At 46.2% G+C, this 18,912-nt stretch overlaps 1 protein-coding gene across 1 annotated transcript in view; it reads left to right on the top strand.

Moving 5' to 3' along the window:
* The window catches only part of LOC143788084 (cytochrome P450 2D15-like), a 464,437-nt gene that overhangs the window by 360,006 nt on the left and 85,519 nt on the right, over window positions 1-18,912 (top strand). The window contains exon 5 of the mRNA XM_077277457.1: window positions 18,504-18,677. Within this exon, the coding sequence (XP_077133572.1) occupies window positions 18,504-18,677 (174 nt within the window). The remainder of the gene's footprint in view (window positions 1-18,503; window positions 18,678-18,912) is intronic.

Here is an 18,912-nt window from a genome sequence, read left to right as displayed (position 1 = left end):
GAGGCCAATATTTTTCTCCCACCGATTGATGTAGTGTTTTTTTTTCAGGTAGATTTTAGAACCCAAATCAAGCAAAAAAATTAATAGGCTTTCTATGGCCCACTGAGTGAGAGATGGCACACACAGGAGTCAGGAGTGGCACACAAGCCCTGACTGAGGCCAATATTTTTCTCCCACCGATTGATGTAGTGTTTTTTTTTCAGGTAGATTTTAGAACCCAAATCAAGCAAAAAAAATTAATAGGCTTTCTATGGCCCACTGAGTGAGAGATGGCACACACAGGAGTCAGGAGTGGCACACAAGCCCTGACTGAGGCCAATATTTTTCTCCCACCGATTGATGTAGTGTTTTTTTTTCAGGTAGATTTTAGAACCCAAATCAAGCAAAAAAATTAATAGGCTTTCTATGGCCCACTGAGTGAGAGATGGCACACACAGGAGTCAGGAGTGGCACACAAGCAGAAAGGGCAATATTAATCTCCTACTGTTTGATTTTTTTTTTTTTTCAGGGAGACTTTAGAAACCAAATAATAATAAAAAAAGGCTTTCTATGGCCCACTGAGTGATAGATGGCACACACAGGGATGGCACTCTAGCAGAAATGCCAATCTTAATCTCCCCCCCCCCCAAAAAAAAAAAAAAAAAAACAGGGACTGTCCTACAATTACTATCTCCCTGCAGTAATCTCAGCCAGGTATGTCAGGCAGCAATAAGGAGTGGACTGATGCACAAATTAAATAAAAAGTGTGGACAAACAAAAAAGATAGCTGTGCAGAAAGGAAGGAACAAGAGGATTTGTGCTTTGAAAAAAGCAGTTGGTTTGCACAGCGTCGTACACACACAGGCACAGCAACGCAGCTATCAGGGTCAGGGAGCCTTCTAGGGCAGCCCAATGAGCGACAGCGCTGAGGAAAAAAAAATGTAGCTTCCACTGTCCCTGCAAACAAAAGGTGGTGTTGGACAGTGGAAATCGCTACAGCACAAGCGGTTTGCAGCTTTATGTACCCTGCCTATCACTATCCCTGCTTCTGAAGAAGCGGCAGCAACCTCTCCCTACGCTCAGATCAGCAGCAGTAAGATGGCGGTCGGCGGGAACGCCCCTTTATAGCCCCTGTGACGCCGCAGAAAGCAAGCCAATCACTGCAATGCCCTTCTCTAAGATGGTGGGGACTGAGATCTATGTCATAACGCTGCCCACACTCTGCGTTCACCTTCATTGGCTGAGAAATGGCGCTTTTCGCGTCATTGAAACGCGACTTTGGCGCGAAAGTCGCGTACCGCATGGCCGATGCAACGCTGGGATCGGCTCGGTTTCATGAGACGCCGACTTTGCCAAAAGTCGGCGACTTTTGAAAATGAACGACCCGTTTCGCTCAACCCTAGAGTCGACTGGTTAGCTTGTAGTGTGGTACAGCGTAGTCCATCATGGCCTTATTAATAGTAAATAAAATATATAACTAGGCTCTATGAACTTTTAAATAGGTTCCAGGGGTACACGGGCAGCATTGGTGTGGTCAGTGGAGGAGTATTGCAAGTAGGGGCCGCAGACAGGCTAACAAAGGCCTAAAATAACAAACAATAGGCAGGCATGGCAGTTTTAAATCGGTTACATGGATACACAGGCAGGCAGCATTGTGGTCAGTGGAGGAGTATTGCAAGTAGGGGCCGCAGACAGGCTAACAAAGGCCTAAAATAACAAACAATAGGCAGGCATGGCAGTTTTAAATCGGTTACATGGATACACAGGCAGGCAGCATTGTGGTCAGTGGAGGAGTATTGCAAGTAGGGGCCGCAGACAGGCTATCAAAGGCCTAAAATAACAAACAATAGGCAGGCATGGCAGTTTTAAATCGGTTACATGGATACACAGGCAGGCAGCATTGTGGTCAGTGGAGGAGTATTGCAAGTAGGGGCCACAGACAGGCTAACAAAGGCCTAAAATAACAAACAATAGGCAGGCATGGCAGTTTTAAATCGGTTACATGGATACACAGGCAGGCACTCCAGGCAGCATTGTGGTCAGTGGATGAGTATTGCAAGTAGGGGCCGCAGACAGGCTATCAAAGGCCTAAAATAACAAACAATAGGCAGGCATGGCAGTTTTAAATCGGTTACATGGATACACAGGCAGGCAGCATTGTGGTCAGTGGAGGAGTATTGCAAGTAGGGGCCGCAGACAGGCTATCAAAGGCCTAAAATAACAAACAATAGGCAGGCATGGCAGTTTTAAATCGGTTACATGGATACACAGACAGGCAGCATTGTGGTCAGTGGAGGAGTATTGCAAATAGGGGCTGCAGACAGGCTAACAAAGGCCTAATATAACAAACAATAGGCAGGCATGGCAGTTTTAAATCGGTTACATGGATACACAGGCAGGCAGCATTGTGGTCAGTGGAGGAGTATTGCAAGTAGGGGCCACAGACAGGCTAACAAAGGCCTAAAATAACAAACAATAGGCAGGCATGGCAGTTTTAAATCGGTTACATGGATACACAGGCAGGCACTCCAGGCAGCATTGTGGTCAGTGGAGGAGTATTGCAAGTAGGGGCCGCAGACAGGCTATCAAAGGCCTAAAATAACAAACAATAGGCAGGCATGGCAGTTTTAAATCGGTTACATGGATACACAGGCAGGCAGCATTGTGGTCAGTGGAGGAGTATTGCAAGTAGGGGCCGCAGACAGGCTAACAAAGGCCTAAAATAACAAACAATAGCCAGGCATGGCAGTTTTAAATCGGTTACATGGATACACAGGCAGACAGCATTGTGGTCAGTGGAGGAGTATTGCAAGGAGGGGCTGCAGACAGGCTAACAAAGGCCTAAAATAACAAACAATAGGCAGGCATGGCAGTTTTAAATCGGTTACATGGATACACAGGCAGGCACTCCAGGCAGCATTGTGGTCAGTGGATGAGTATTGCAAGTAGGGGCCGCAGACAGGCTATCAAAGGCCTAAAATAACAAACAATAGGCAGGCATGGCAGTTTTAAATCGGTTACATGGATACACAGGCAGGCAGCATTGTGGTCAGTGGAGGAGTATTGCAAGTAGGGGCCACAGACAGGCTAACAAAGGCCTAAAATAACAAACAATAGGCAGGCATGGCAGTTTTAAATCGGTTACATGGATACACAGGCAGGCACTCCAGGCAGCATTGTGGTCAGTGGAGGAGTATTGCAAGTAGGGGCCGCAGACAGGCTATCAAAGGCCTAAAATAACAAACAATAGGCAGGCATGGCAGTTTTAAATCGGTTACATGGATACACAGACAGGCAGCATTGTGGTCAGTGGAGGAGTATTGCAAATAGGGGCTGCAGACAGGCTAACAAAGGCCTAATATAACAAACAATAGGCAGGCATGGCAGTTTTAAATCGGTTACATGGATACACAGGCAGGCAGCATTGTGGTCAGTGGAGGAGTATTGCAAGTAGGGGCCGCAGACAGGCTATCAAAGGCCTAAAATAACAAACAATAGGCAGGCATGGCAGTTTTAAATCGGTTACATGGATACACAGGCAGGCAGCATTGTGGTCAGTGGAGGAGTATTGCAAGTAGGGGCCGCAGACAGGCTAACAAAGGCCTAAAATATCAAACAATAGGCAGCATGGCAGTTTTAAATCGGTTACATGGATACACAGGCAGGCACTCCAGGCAGCATTGTGGTCAGTGGAGGAGTATTGCAAGTAGGGGCCGCAGACAGGCTATCAAAGGCCTAAAATAACAAACAATAGGCAGGCATGGCAGTTTTAAATCGGTTACATGGATACACAGGCAGGCAGCATTGTGGTCAGTGGAGGAGTATTGCAAGAAGTGTCTGACACAGTTAGTACTCCCAAAAAATAAATAGATGTTAATGTCTCTCAAAACAACTATAAATAAAAAAAAGGGTGGCATGCTTAGGTACAGGGGTGGGCTCATCTGCAGAGTTTATGACAAAGTAATTTGGCAGTAAATTAGTATTTACTGGTGTCAATATAGGACACTGACCCAGACTACTTTAACTAGCATCATAGATGTCAACAAATTGGTATTGTTTGTCAGTGCCAGGCATTGAATGATGTCAGTGCATAGACTAAACATTGGTGGAGCTGTGCGAGATCATTTTGCACGTGGTAGAGCACAGTTTGAGCTGGGGGGGGGAACTCTCTTGTGGCCGGCGGTACCGCCCCAGGGCCCCTCATGTTACAACGGTGTGTCTGACGTTGGGTGCGCACCACCACCGCCAGAGACACTACATTGTACTATGAGGGACCCAGTGGCAGTGCCGTCGACCGAAAGCGAGCACACCCACCTCTTCTGACAAACAGCACTGTAACTAACGGGTGCTTGCGCCAAGTATCGAGAGTGAGACAACGGCCCCGTGGGGGAGTTTTCCCGTGGGGGGAGTTTTCCCATTGGGGGATGTGTAAACATGTCGTATGCTGGTCAAACAGCTGCTGCAAATTAAGAGATTTGAACACTCAGTAAGACCAGTCCACAAGCAAGACCTTTTTATAGGAAAGCTAGGTGTCAGCCGGGAAAGGTGGGGCAAAATAATTTGAAATCCAGGAGTGGTTCATTTTAATGAAGGTGAGATCATCCACATTTTGGGTAGCCAGACGAGTCCTTTTTTCGGTTAATATTGAACCAGCAGCACTGAATACTCTTTCTGATAGCACACTAGCTGCTGGGCAAGCAAGCTCCTGCAATGCATATTCTGCCAATTCAGGCCAGGTGTCTAATTTGGATGCCCAGTAATCAAATGGGAATGACGCTTGAGGGAGAACATCGATAAGGGAGGAAAAGTAGTTAGTAACCATACTGGACAAATGTTGTCTCCTGTCACTTTGAATTGATGCTGCAGTACCTGTCCTGTCTGCGGTCATTGCGAAATCACTCCACAACCTGGTCAGAAAACCCCTCTGACCAATGCCACTTCTGATCTGTGCACCTCTAACACCTCTGCCCTGTAGCCCCCTGCAGCTTGTGTGAGAACCATCACCGGCGCTGTGTGCTGGGAATGCCTGAATCAAACGGTCTACAAGAGTTGCTTGTTTGGTTGCTAATATTTGTTCGAGGTTCTCATGTGGCATAATATTTTGCAATTTGCCTTTATAGCGAGGGTCAAGGATGCAGGCCAACCAGTAATCGTCATCGCTCATCATTTTAATAATGCGTGTGTCCTTTTTGAGGATACGTAAGGCATAATCCGCTGTTATGACCCCAATGGCGAGGGTCTCAGAGATATCAGCAAGTCTGCAAAGTACAAAAATCCAGCTCATAGGGCAGTGGTAACTGGGTTGACCATATATCTACTCCTAACGCCAACCCTAGAAGTAGCCGGGGAACATGCCTACGTTGGTCGCTAGATGTCTCACGCCAGCCGGAGAGCTAACTACCCCTAGAAGAGGAAAACAAAGACCTCTCTTGCCTCCAGAGAAAGGACCCCAAAAGTAGGATACAAGCCCCCCACAAATAATAACGGTGAGGTAAGAGGAAATGACAAACACAGAGATGAACTAGGTTTAGCACAGAGAGGCCCACTTACTAATAGCAGAATATAGTAAGAAAACTTATATGGTCAACAAAAACCCTATCAAAAATCCACGCTGGAGATTCAAGAACCCCCGAACCGTCTAACGGCCCGGGGGGAGAACACCAGCCGCCCTAGAGCTTCCAGCAAGGTCAGGATACAGATAATATACAAGCTGGACAAAAAATGCAAACAATAACGAATTGCAAAAAGCAAAAAAGCAGACTTAGCTTAATCAAGCAGGAACCAGGATCAGTAGACAAGAGCACTACAGATTAGCTCTGATATCAACGTTGCCAGGCATTGAACTGAAGGTCCAGGGAGCTTATATAGCAACACCCCTGACCTAACGACCCAGGTGAGCATAAAAGGAATGACTGACAAACCCAGAGTCAAATCACTAGTAGCCACTAGAGGGAGCCAAAAAGTAAATTCACAACAGTACCCCCCCCTTAGTGAGGGGTCACCGAACCCTCACCAAGACCACCAGGGCGATCAGGATGAGCGGCGTGAAAGGCACAAACTAAATCGGCCGCATGCACATCAGAGGCGACCACCCAGGAATTATCCTCCTGACCATAGCCCTTCCACTTGACCAGGTACTGAAGCCCCCGCCTGGAGAGACGAGAATCTAAGATCTTCTCCACCACGTACTCCAACTCGCCCTCAACCAACACCGGAGCAGGAGGCTCAGCAGAAGGAACCACAGGCACAACGTACCGCCGCAACAAGGACCTATGAAATACGTTGTGAATGGCAAATGACACCGGAAGATCCAGGCGAAAGGATACAGGATTAAGGATCTCCAATATCTTGTAAGGACCAATGAATCGAGGCTTAAATTTGGGAGAGGAGACCTTCATAGGAACAAATCGAGAAGACAGCCATACCAAATCCCCAACACGAAGTCGGGGACCCACACCGCGGCGGCGGTTGGCAAAACGCTGAGCCTTCTCCTGTGACAACTTCAAGTTGTCCACCACATGATTCCAGATCCGCTGCAACCTATCCACCACAGAATCCACCCCAGGACAGTCAGAAGGCTCCACATGTCCCGAGGAAAAACGAGGGTGGAAACCAGAGTTGCAGAAAAATGGCGAAACCAAGGTGGCAGAACTAGCCCGATTATTAAGGGCAAATTCAGCCAACGGCAAGAAGGTCACCCAATCATCCTGATCAGAAGAGACAAAACACCTCAAATATGCCTCCAGAGTCTGATTAGTTCGTTCCGTTTGTCCGTTAGTCTGTGGATGAAAAGCGGACGAAAACGACAAATCCATGCCCATCCTACCACAAAAGGATCGCCAGAACCTGGAAACAAACTGGGATCCTCTGTCCGACACAATATTCTCAGGAATGCCGTGCAAACGAACCACGTTCTGGAAGAACACAGGAACCAGATCAGAAGAGGAAGGCAGTTTGGGCAAAGGAACCAGATGGACCATCTTGGAGAAACGATCACATATCACCCAGATGACAGACATGCCCTGAGACACCGGAAGATCCGAAATGAAATCCATAGAGATGTGTGTCCAAGGTCTCTTTGGGACAGGCAAGGGCAAGAGCAACCCGCTGGCACGAGAACAGCAAGGCTTAGCTCGAGCACAAGTACCACAGGACTGCACAAATGACCGCACATCTCTTGACAAGGAAGGCCACCAAAAGGACCTGGCCACCAGATCTCTGGTGCCAAAAATTCCCGGGTGCCCTGCCAACACTGAGGAATGAACCTCGGAAATGACTCTGCTGGTCCATTTAGCAGGCACAAACAATCTGTCAGGTGGACAAGAGTCAGGCCTACCAGCCTGAAATCTCTGCAACACACGTCGCAGATCTGGAGAAATAGCTGACAGGATAACTCCTTCCTTAAGAATACCCACAGGTTCAGCGACTCCAGGAGCATCAGGCACAAAGCTCCTAGACAGAGCATTGGCCTTCACATTCTTAGAACCCGGTAAATACGAAACCACAAAGTCAAAACGGGAGAAAAACAATGACCAGCGGGCCTGTCTAGGATTCAGGCGTTTAGCAGACTCGAGGTACATCAGATTTTTGTGATCAGTCAAGACCACCACACGATGCTTAGCACCCTCGAGCCAATGACGCCACTCCTCAAATGCCCACTTCATGGCCAACAACTCCCGATTGCCCACATCATAATTTCGCTCTGCCGGCGAAAACTTCCTAGAGAAAAAGGCACAAGGTCTCATAGTAGAGCAACCAGGGCCTCTCTGCGACAAAACGGCCCCTGCCCCAATCTCCGAAGCATCCACTTCAACCTGAAAGGGAAGTGAGACATCAGGCTGGCACAAAACAGGCGCTGAAGTAAACCGGCGCTTCAACTCCTGGAAAGCCTCCACGGCAGCAGGAGCCCAGTTAGCCACATCAGAGCCTTTCTTGGTCATATCCGTCAACGGTTTAACAACGCTAGAAAAATTAGCGATAAAACGACGGTAGAAGTTAGCAAAACCCAAGAACTTCTGAAGACTCTTAACTGACGAGGGTTGAGTCCAATCATGAATAGCTCGAACCTTGACTGGGTCCATCTCCACAGCAGAAGGGGAAAAAATGAACCCTAAAATGGGAACCTTCTGTACACCAAAGAGACACTTTGAGCCTTTAACAAACAAAGAATTTTCACGCAAAATCTTGAAAACCATCCTGACCTGTTCCACATGCGAGTCCCAATCATCAGAAAAAACCAGAATATCATCCAGATAAACGATCAAAAATTTATCCAGATACTTCCGGAAAATGTCATGCATAAAGGACTGAAAAACTGAAGGTGCATTAGAGAGCCCAAATGGCATCACCAAGTACTCAAAATGACCTTCGGGCGTATTGAATGCGGTTTTCCATTCATCTCCTTGCTTAATGCGCACAAGGTTGTACGCACCACGAAGGTCTATCTTGGTGAACCACTTGGCACCTTTAATCCGGGCAAACAAGTCTGACAACAACGGCAAAGGATACTGAAATTTGACAGTGATCTTATTCAAAAGCCGATAGTCAATACAAGGCCTCAAAGATCCGTTCTTAGCCACAAAAAAGAATCCCGCACCAAGAGGGGAAGAAGAAGGATGGATATGCCCCTTCTCCAGAGACTCCTTGATATATGAACGCATCGCGGTATGTTCAGGTACTGACAGATTAAACAGTCTTCCCTTAGGAAACTTACTGCCTGGAATCAAATCTATTGCACAGTCACATTCCCTATGAGGAGGCAATGCACTTGACCTAGACTCGCTGAAGACATCCTGATAATCAGACAAATACCCCGGAACTTCCGAAGGCGTAGAAGTAGCAATAGACACGGGCAGGGAATCTCCATGAATTCCATGACAGCCCCAACTTGACACTGACATTGCCTTCCAGTCCAAGACTGGATTATGGGTCTGTAACCATGGCAACCCCAAAACAACCAAATCATGCATCTTATGCAGAACAAGAAAACGTATCACCTCCCGATGTTCAGGAGTCATGCACATGGTAACCTGTGTCCAAAACTGCGGCTTATTTTCTGCCAATGGCGTAGCGTCAATACCCCTAAGAGGGATAGGATTTTCTAATGGCTCAAGAAAAAAACCGCAACGCTTGGCAAATGACAGATCCATAAGACTCAGGGCAGCACCTGAATCTACAAACGCCACGACAGGATACGATGACAGTGAGCAAATCAAAGTTACAGATAGAATGAACTTAGGTTGCAAATTACCAATGGCGACAGGACTAACAACCTTAGTAAGACGCTTAGAGCATGCTGAGATAACATGTGCAGAATCACCACAGTAGTAACACAAGCCATTCTGGCGTCTATGAATTTTCCGCTCATTTCTAGTCAGGATTCAATCACATTGCATTAAATCAGGTGCCTGTTCAGATAACACCATGAGGGAATTTGCGGCTTTGCGCTCCCGCAACCGCCGGTCAATTTGAATCGCCAGGGCCATGGAATCATTCAGACCTGTGGGAATGGGAAAACCCACCATCACATTCTTAATGGCTTCAGAAAGGCCATTTCTAAAATTTGCAGCCAATGCACACTCGTTCCACTGGGTCAGCACGGACTATTTCCGAAATTTTTGGCAATACACCTCAGCCTCGTCCTGGCCCTGAGACATAGCCAGCAAGGCTTTTTCTGCCTGAATCTCAAGATTGGGTTCCACATAAAGCAAACCGAGCGCCAGAAAAAACGCATCAATATCAGCCAATGCCGGATCTCCTGGCGCCAGCGAGAAAGCCCAATCCTGAGGGTCGCCCCGTAAAAAAGAAATAACAATTTTCACTTGCTGAGCGGAGTCTCCAGAGGAACAGGGTCTCAGGGACAAAAACAATTTACAATTATTCCTGAAATTTCTAAACTTAAATCGGTCTCCGGAAAACAGTTCAGGAATCGGTATCTTAGGTTCTGACATAGGATTTCTGATAACATAATCTTGTATGCCCTGCACACAAGCAGCAAGCTGGTCCACACTTGTAATCAAGGTCTGGACATTCATGTCTGCAGCAATCACAAGCCACTCAAAGGTAAAGGGGAAAAGAAAAAAAAAAAATGAGAGAGAGAAAAAAAAAACTCAGAACTTTCTTTCTTATAATCCCACTTCTGCAATGCATTTAACATTTAGTACTGGCCTGGCAAACTGTTATGACCCCAATGGCGAGGGTCTCAGAGATATCAGCAAGTCTGCAAAGTACAAAAATCCAGCTCATAGGGCAGTGGTAACTGGGTTGACCATATATCTACTCCTAACGCCAACCCTAGAAGTAGCCGGGGAACATGCCTACGTTGGTCGCTAGATGTCTCGCGCCAGCCGGAGAGCTAACTACCCCTAGAAGAGGAAAACAAAGACCTCTCTTGCCTCCAGAGAAAGGACCCCAAAAGTAGGATACAAGCCCCCCACAAATAATAACGGTGAGGTAAGAGGAAATGACAAACACAGAGATGAACTAGGTTTAGCACAGAGAGGCCCACTTACTAATAGCAGAATATAGTAAGAAAACTTATATGGTCAACAAAAACCCTATCAAAAATCCACGCTGGAGATTCAAGAACCCCCGAACCGTCTAACGGCCCGGGGGGAGAACACCAGCCGCCCTAGAGCTTCCAGCAAGGTCAGGATACAGATAATATACAAGCTGGACAAAAAATGCAAACAATAACGAATTGCAAAAAGCAAAAAAGCAGACTTAGCTTAATCAAGCAGGAACCAGGATCAGTAGACAAGAGCACTACAGATTAGCTCTGATATCAACGTTGCCAGGCATTGAACTGAAGGTCCAGGAAGCTTATATAGCAACACCCCTGACCTAACGACCCAGGTGAGCATAAAAGGAATGACTGACAAACCCAGAGTCAAATCACTAGTAGCCACTAGAGGGAGCCAAAAAGTAAATTCACAACAATCCGCCATGTGGGCCAAAGTTCCAGTTGTCAAATCTGCGGTTGTGCTGGGTTGAGGGGCAGTTACAGGCAAATCTATGTCACTTGTCTCCCTTAAAAAAACAGAACCCGGCCTTGCAACGCCACTAATTTCTATTGGCCCAGGAGAAGCTTCCTCATTAAAAAAGTACTCATCATCCCCATCATCCTCCTCGTCCTCCTCCTCCTCTTTGCCCACTACCGCGTCCTCTACAGGGCCCTGACCAGACAATGGCTGACTGTCATCAAGGCTTTCCTCTTCCTTGGCTGCAGACGCCTGCTCCTTTATGTGCGTCAAACTTTGCATCAGCAGACACATTAGGGGGATGCTCATGCTTATTATGGCGTTGTCTGCACTAACCAGCCGTGTGCATTCCTCAAAACACTGAAGGACTTGACACAGGTCTTGTAGCTTCGACCACTGCACACCTAACAACTCCATGTCTGCCATCCAACTGCCTGCCCGTGTATCCTCCCACAAATACATAACAGCACGCCTCTGTTCGCACACTCTCTGAAGCATGTGCAGTGTGGAGTTCCACCTTGTTGCAACATCGATGATTAGGCGATGCTGAGGAAGGTTCAAAGAACGCTGATAGTTCTGCATACGGCTGGAGTGTACAGGCGAACGGCGGATATGCGAGCAAAGTCTGCGCACTTTGAGGAGCAGGTCGGGTAACCCCGGATAACTTTTCAGGAAGCACTGCACCACCAGGTTTAAGGTGTGAGCCAGGCAAGGAATGTGTTTCAGTTGGGAAAGGGCTATGGCAGCCATGAAATTCCTTCCGCTATCACTCACTACCTTGCCTGCCTCAAGATGTACAGTGCCCAGCCATGACTGAGTTTCTTTCTGCAAGAACTCAGACAGAACTTCCGCGGTGTGTCTGTTGTCGCCCAAACACTTCATTGCCAATACAGCCTGCTGACGCTTGCCACTAGCTGTCCCATAATGGCACACCTGGTGTGCAACAGTGGCAGCTGCGGATGGAGTGGATGTGCGACTGCGGTCTGTGGACGAGCTCTCGCTTCTGCAGGAGAAGGAGGAGGAAGAGGAGGAGGGGGGGCGAACGCCTACAGCCAACTCTTTCCTTGACCGTGGGCTAGGCAGAACTGTCCCAATATTGCTGTCCCCTGTGGACCCTGCATCTGCCACATTCACCCAGTGTGCCGTGATGGACACGTAACATCCCTGGCCATGCCTACTGGTCCATGCATCTGTTGTCAGGTGCACCTTTGTAGTCACAGACTGCCTGAGTGCATGGACGATGCGGTCTTTAACATGCTGTTGGAGGGCTGGGATGGCTTTTCTAGAAAAGAAGTGCCGACTGGGTAGCTCGTAGCGTGGTACAGCGTAGTCCATCAGCGCTTTGAAAGCTTCGCTTTCAACTAACCGGTAGGGCATCATCTCTAATGAGATTAGTCTAGCAATGTGGGCGTTCAAACCCTGTGTACGGGGATGCGAGGATGAGTACTTCCTTTTCCTAACAAGAGTCTCATGTAGGGTGAGCTAGACTGGAGAGCTGGAGATCGTGGAACTAGCGGTGGTGCCGGTGGACATGGGTGAGTGAGAGAGGGTTGGAGATGGTATTCTTGCCGGTGCCCTACATGCAGTGTTTCCTACTACTAACCTGGTGATTCCCTGACTGCTTTGGCCTGGCGACGAAAGCTGCACAGATACTGCAGGTGGCGCGGGAAATGGTGGGCTTACAGGGAGGGAAGGGATGTAGCGTTGCTGACTAGGTTCATTGGCCGAGGGTGCTGCAACCTTAAGGGACGTTTGGGAGTTAGTCCAGGCTTGCAAATGCATGGTGGATAAATGTCTATGCATGCAACTTGTATTTAGACTTTTAAGATTCTGACCTCTGCTTAAGGTAGTTGAACATTTTTGACAGATGACTTTGCGCTGATCATTTGGATGTTGTTTAAAAAAATGCCAGACTGCACTCTTTCTACTATCGGATACCTTTTCAGGCATTGCAGACTGAGCTTCTTTAACCGGATGGCCACGCTGTCCTCCAATTGGTTTTGTTTTTGCCACGCGTTTTGGGCCAGATACGGGCCCGGTAGATGGAACCTGTTGTGATGTTGATGCCTGCTGCGGCTCCTCCTCCTCCGCTTCAGAACTACTGCCGCCTGCACCCTGTTCCCCCAATGGCTGCCAATCGGGGTCCACAACTGGGTCATCTATGACCTCCTCTTCTATGTTGTGTGCAATTTCGTCTGTGTCACCGTGTAAGCCGGTGGTATAGCCTTCGTGACGGGGCACCATAGTCTCCGCTGGGTTTGATTTTGCCTCAGTACACTGCGAGGGAAATGTTCTGGTCTGAGTCAAAGGAACAGCATAGTAATCTGGCTGTGGCTGTGCATCTGTGCACTCCATGTCCGATTCAACTTCTAATGGGCATGGCCTGTTAACTGTTTCACTGTCTAACCCAGGAACGGTATGTGTAAAGAGCTCCATGGAGTAACCTGTTGTGTCGACTGACGCATCTTTAACTGTTGTTTTTAGTGAAGGACACAAGGAAGCGACTTGTTCCTGACCGGGAGCATCCACTGACGATGCACTGCTCTGACATTTGGCACTTTCCGAGGAGGAGGCGAAAGAGTTAGAGGCAGAGGCAGCAATGAAAGCCAATATTTGTTCCTCCTGCTCCGGCTTCAAAAGTGGTTTTCCTACTCCCAGAAAAGAGAGCGTTCGAGGCCTTGTGTAGCCAGACAATGAACCTGGCTCAACAACTCGAGACTTAGGTGCTGTACTGCTTTTACCACGACCACCTGATGCTCCACCACCACTACCATCATTACCAGCTGACAATGACCGCCCACGGCCACGACCTCTTCCACTAGACTTCCTCATTGTTTGCAAAACGTAACCAAAGTAACGCTATTTGTTACTGTAAAACAACTTATCAGGTGAACTCAAACTTCTGTAGGATTTATATATACCTTTATAGGTGCCTGACACTGAAAGGAAAATCAGGCGCAATGTTACACACTAGGTTTTCTGTGCCCCAATAATTTGAGACAGATGGCACACACAGGACCAGCACTCAAGCAGAAATGCCAATCTTAATCTCCCACTATTTATTTATTTTTTTCTGGGAGAATTTACCCTAAAAAAAAAAAGAGGCCCAGTATTACACAGTGGTTTTCGGTGGCACACAATGAGAGACAGATACCACACACAGCAATGGCACGGAGGCAGACTTGCCAATATTTATCTCTTACTAATTTTTTTTGTGGAAAAGGGAGAATGTACCCCAAAAAAAAAAAATGGCCAAGTATTACACAGTGTTTTCGGTGCCACACAATGAGAGACAGATGCCACACACAGCAATGGCACGGAGGCAGACTTGCCAATATTTATCTCCCACTATTTTTTTTTTTTTAAAAGGGAGAATTTACCCCCCCCCCAAAAGAGGCCCAGTATTACACAGTGGTTTTCGGTGGCACACAATGAGAGACAGATACCACACACAGCAATGGCACGGAGGCAGACTTGCCAATATTTATCTCTTACTAATTTTTTTTGTGGAAAAGGGAGAATGTACCCCAAAAAAAAAAATGGCCAAGTATTACACAGTGTTTTCGGTGCCACACAATGAGAGACAGATGCCACACACAGCAATGGCACGGAGGCAGACTTGCCAATATTTATCTCCCACTATTTTTTTTTTTTTAAAAGGGAGAATTTACCCCCCCCCCAAAAAAGGCCAAGTATTACACAGTGTTTTCGGTGCCACACAATGAGAGACAGATGCCACACACAGCAATGGCACGGAGGCAGACTTGCCAATATTTATCTCCCACTAATTTTTTTTTGGGAAAAGGGAGAATTTAGCAAAAAAAAAATGGCCAAGTATTACACAGTGTTTTCGGTGGCACACAATGAGAGACAGATACCACACACAGCAATGGCACGGAGGCAGACTTGCCAATATTTATCTCCCACTATTTTTTTTTTTGGAAAAGGGAGAATGTACCCAAAAAAAAAAAATGGCCAAGTATTACACAGTGTTTTCGGTGGCACACAATGAGAGACAGATACCACACACAGCAATGGCACGGAGGCAGACTTGCCAATATTTATCTCCCACTAATTTTTATTTTTTAAAAGGGAGAATTTACCCCCCCAAAAAATAAAAATGGCCAAGTATTACACAGTGTTTTCGGTGGCACACAATGAGAGACAGATACCACACACAGCAATGGCACGGAGGCAGACTTGCCAATATTTATCTCCCACTAATTTTTATTTTTTAAAAGGGAGAATGTACCCCAAAAAAAAAAAAAAATGGCCAAGTATTACACAGTGTTTTCGGTGGCACACAATGAGAGACAGATACCACACACAGCAATGGCACGGAGGCAGACTTGCCAATATTTATCTCCCACTAATTTTTTTTTGGGAAAAGGGAGAATGTACCCCCCCAAAAAAAAAAAAAAATGGCCAAGTATTACACAGTGTTTTCGGTGGCACACAATGAGAGACAGATACCACACACAGCAATGGCACGGAGGCAGACTTGCCAATATTTATCTCCCGCTATTTTTTTTTTTTGAAAAGGGAGAATGTACCCAAAAAAAAAAAAAATGGCCAAGTATTACACAGTGTTTTCGGTGGCACACAATGAGAGACAGATACCACACACAGCAATGGCACGGAGGCAGACTTGCCAATATTTATCTCCCACTAATTTTTATTTTTTAAAAGGGAGAATTTACCCCCCAAAAAAATAAAAATGGCCAAGTATTACACAGTGTTTTCGGTGGCACACAATGAGAGACAGATACCACACACAGCAATGGCACGGAGGCAGACTTGCCAATATTTATCTCCCACTAATTTTTATTTTTTAAAAGGGAGAATGTACCCCCCCCCAAAAAAAAATGGCCAAGTATTACACAGTGTTTTCGGTGGCACACAATGAGAGACAGATACCACACACAGCAATGGCACGGAGGCAGACTTGCCAATATTTATCTCCCACTAATTTTTATTTTTTAAAAGGGAGAATTTACCCCCCAAAAAAATAAAAATGGCCAAGTATTACACAGTGTTTTCGGTGGCACACAATGAGACAGATACCACACACAGCAATGGCACGGAGGCAGACTTGCCAATATTTATCTCCCACTAATTTTTATTTTTTAAAAGGGAGAATGTACCCCAAAAAAAAAAAAAAATGGCCAAGTATTACACAGTGTTTTCGGTGGCACACAATGAGAGACAGATACCACACACAGCAATGGCACGGAGGCAGACTTGCCAATATTTATCTCCCACTAATTTTTTTTTGGGAAAAGGGAGAATGTACCCCCCAAAAAAAAAAAAAATGGCCAAGTATTACACAGTGTTTTCGGTGGCACACAATGAGAGACAGATACCACACACAGCAATGGCACGGAGGCAGACTTGCCAATATTTATCTCCCGCTATTTTTTTTTTTGGAAAAGGGAGAATGTACCCAAAAAAAAAAAAATGGCCAAGTATTACACAGTGTTTTCGGTGGCACACAATGAGAGACAGATACCACACACAGCAATGGCACGGAGGCAGACTTGCCAATATTTATCTCCCACTAATTTTTATTTTTTAAAAGGGAGAATTTACCCCCCAAAAAAATAAAAATGGCCAAGTATTACACAGTGTTTTCGGTGGCACACAATGAGAGACAGATACCACACACAGCAATGGCACGGAGGCAGACTTGCCAATATTTATCTCCCACTAATTTTTATTTTTTAAAAGGGAGAATGTACCCCCCAAAAAAAAAAAATGGCCAAGTATTACACAGTGTTTTCGGTGGCACACAATGAGAGACAGATACCACACACAGCAATGGCACGGAGGCAGACTTGCCAATATTTATCTCCCACTAATTTTTTTTTTGGAAAAGGGAGAATGTACCCCCCCCAAAAAAAAAAAATGGCCAAGTATTACACAGTGTTTTCGGTGCCACACAATGAGAGACAGATGCCACACACAGCACTGGCACAGAGGCAGACTTGCCAATATCTATCTCCCTGCAGTTATCTCAGAAAAGTATGGCAGGCAGCTATAAAAAGGACTGCTGCACACAAAAGTGTGGATAAACACACAAGATAGCTGTGCAGAAAGGAAGGAAAAACAGGATTTGTGCTTTGAAAAAAGCAGTTGGTTTGCACAGCGTCGTACACACACAGGCACAGCAACGCAGCTATCAGGGTCAGGGAGCCTTCTAGTGCAGCCCAATGAGCTACAGCGCTGAGGAAAAAAAATGTAGATTCCACTGTCCCTGCAATGAAAAGGTGGTGTTGGACAGTGGAAATCGCTACAGCACAAGCGGTTTGTAGCTTTATGTACCCTGCCTATCACTATCCATGCTTCCGAAAAAGCTGCAGCAACCTCTCCCTACGCTCAGATCAGCAGCAGTAAGATGGCGGTCGGCGGGAACGCCCCTTTATAGCCCCTGTGACACCGCAGAAAGCAAGCCAATCACTGCAATGCCCTTCTCTAAGATGGTGGGGACTGAGATCTATGTCATCACGCTGCCCACACTCTGCGTCCACCTTCATTGGCTGAGAAATGGCGTTTTTAGCATCATTGAAACGCGACTTTGGTGCGAAAGTCGCGTACCGCATGGCAGACCCCACACAGGGATTGGCTCGGTTTCATGAGACGCCGACTTTGCCAAAAGTCGGCGACTTATGAAAATGAAAGATCCGTTTCGCTCAACCCTACTCATCTCTAATTATGATCATCATGATGATCAGAAACATTTTTATTATTATTACCATTAAAAGGGTGGTCCCATGCAAGGAGGGGCTTAAACTAAATATTTGGCTAGATAAAATAAATAAACCTATACTCACCTTCTGTGCTGGCTCCATTCCAGCGGTGTCTGCACTCGCGGTTCTGGGGCTGTGATGCAGTAAAATAACATTTGACGCCTAGCACCCAATCAGCACTGGTGTCACTGTCTCCACCTGCTGTCGAAATCAATATGGAGAGGAAGTCCGAGATCAGCTGTAGCCCAGACTTCCGCTCCATGCTTAAATTGTCTGAAGGCGGAGACAGTGATGACAGCCATGATTGAGTCCCAGACATGAAGTATCAATTCACTACATCACAGCCCCGGGACCACGAGTGCTCACACCGCTGGAATGGAGTTGACATGGTAGGTGAGTATAGGTTTGTTTTATTTTATCGGAGCTGAACATTTTGTTAAAGGGTTGTTCTGGTAGTGGACACCCCTTTAAGTAAAGAGGTATTCAGGCTATATTTAGATTTCAGGTACAGCCTCCAATGAATAGGGTAAAAATATGTATCATGCAATATGCTGGATTTTGGTAATATGATATCCATCCCCTGGTTCATTGCCTTCTCCACAACAAGTGCAGCACTGCCTGTAGTTACAGTGGTTCACACTTTTGTACATATATTTTGTCACTTTAGTAACAAATGTCATAGCAAAGAATCACTTTCCTTATGGACCATTAGCAAAAGATCCTGTTATGAACACACTAAACAGTCAGTCATATATTCAGTAGATATTAATTATGATTCTATGTACAATTCTTGATTTAGATTCTAAATGAAATTCCTTTTCTCAACCACATCCCATGGCTTGCTGACCGAGTGCTGGGACCGGAGTATGAGATGATCGCATTTCTAAAGGAAATGATTGCAGAGCATCGGGAAACTTGGGATCCAAATTACACCCGAGATTTTATTGATGCCTACCTAGTGGAGATGGAAAAGGTAGGAACACTTTTACCATTGTTAGGGCTCTCTCACATTATCATATAAATCGGACTAGTGCAATGCAAGAAAAAATTAATTGCATTGCACTTTGACCAATATTATTCAATGAAGCAGTACATAGCTGCATGTTTTCTCATTTGGATTTGGTGTGAGGAAAAAAATTGCAGCATGCTGCAAGTGTCCGCGTATGACTAGACTCACCATCGCAAATGTAACACCCCAGGTTACCGGT

Source organism: Ranitomeya variabilis, chromosome 8, assembly GCF_051348905.1.
Source record: "Ranitomeya variabilis isolate aRanVar5 chromosome 8, aRanVar5.hap1, whole genome shotgun sequence".
Taxonomy (NCBI): domain Eukaryota; kingdom Metazoa; phylum Chordata; class Amphibia; order Anura; family Dendrobatidae; genus Ranitomeya; species Ranitomeya variabilis.
This window is presented reverse-complemented; position numbering and strand designations above follow the sequence as displayed.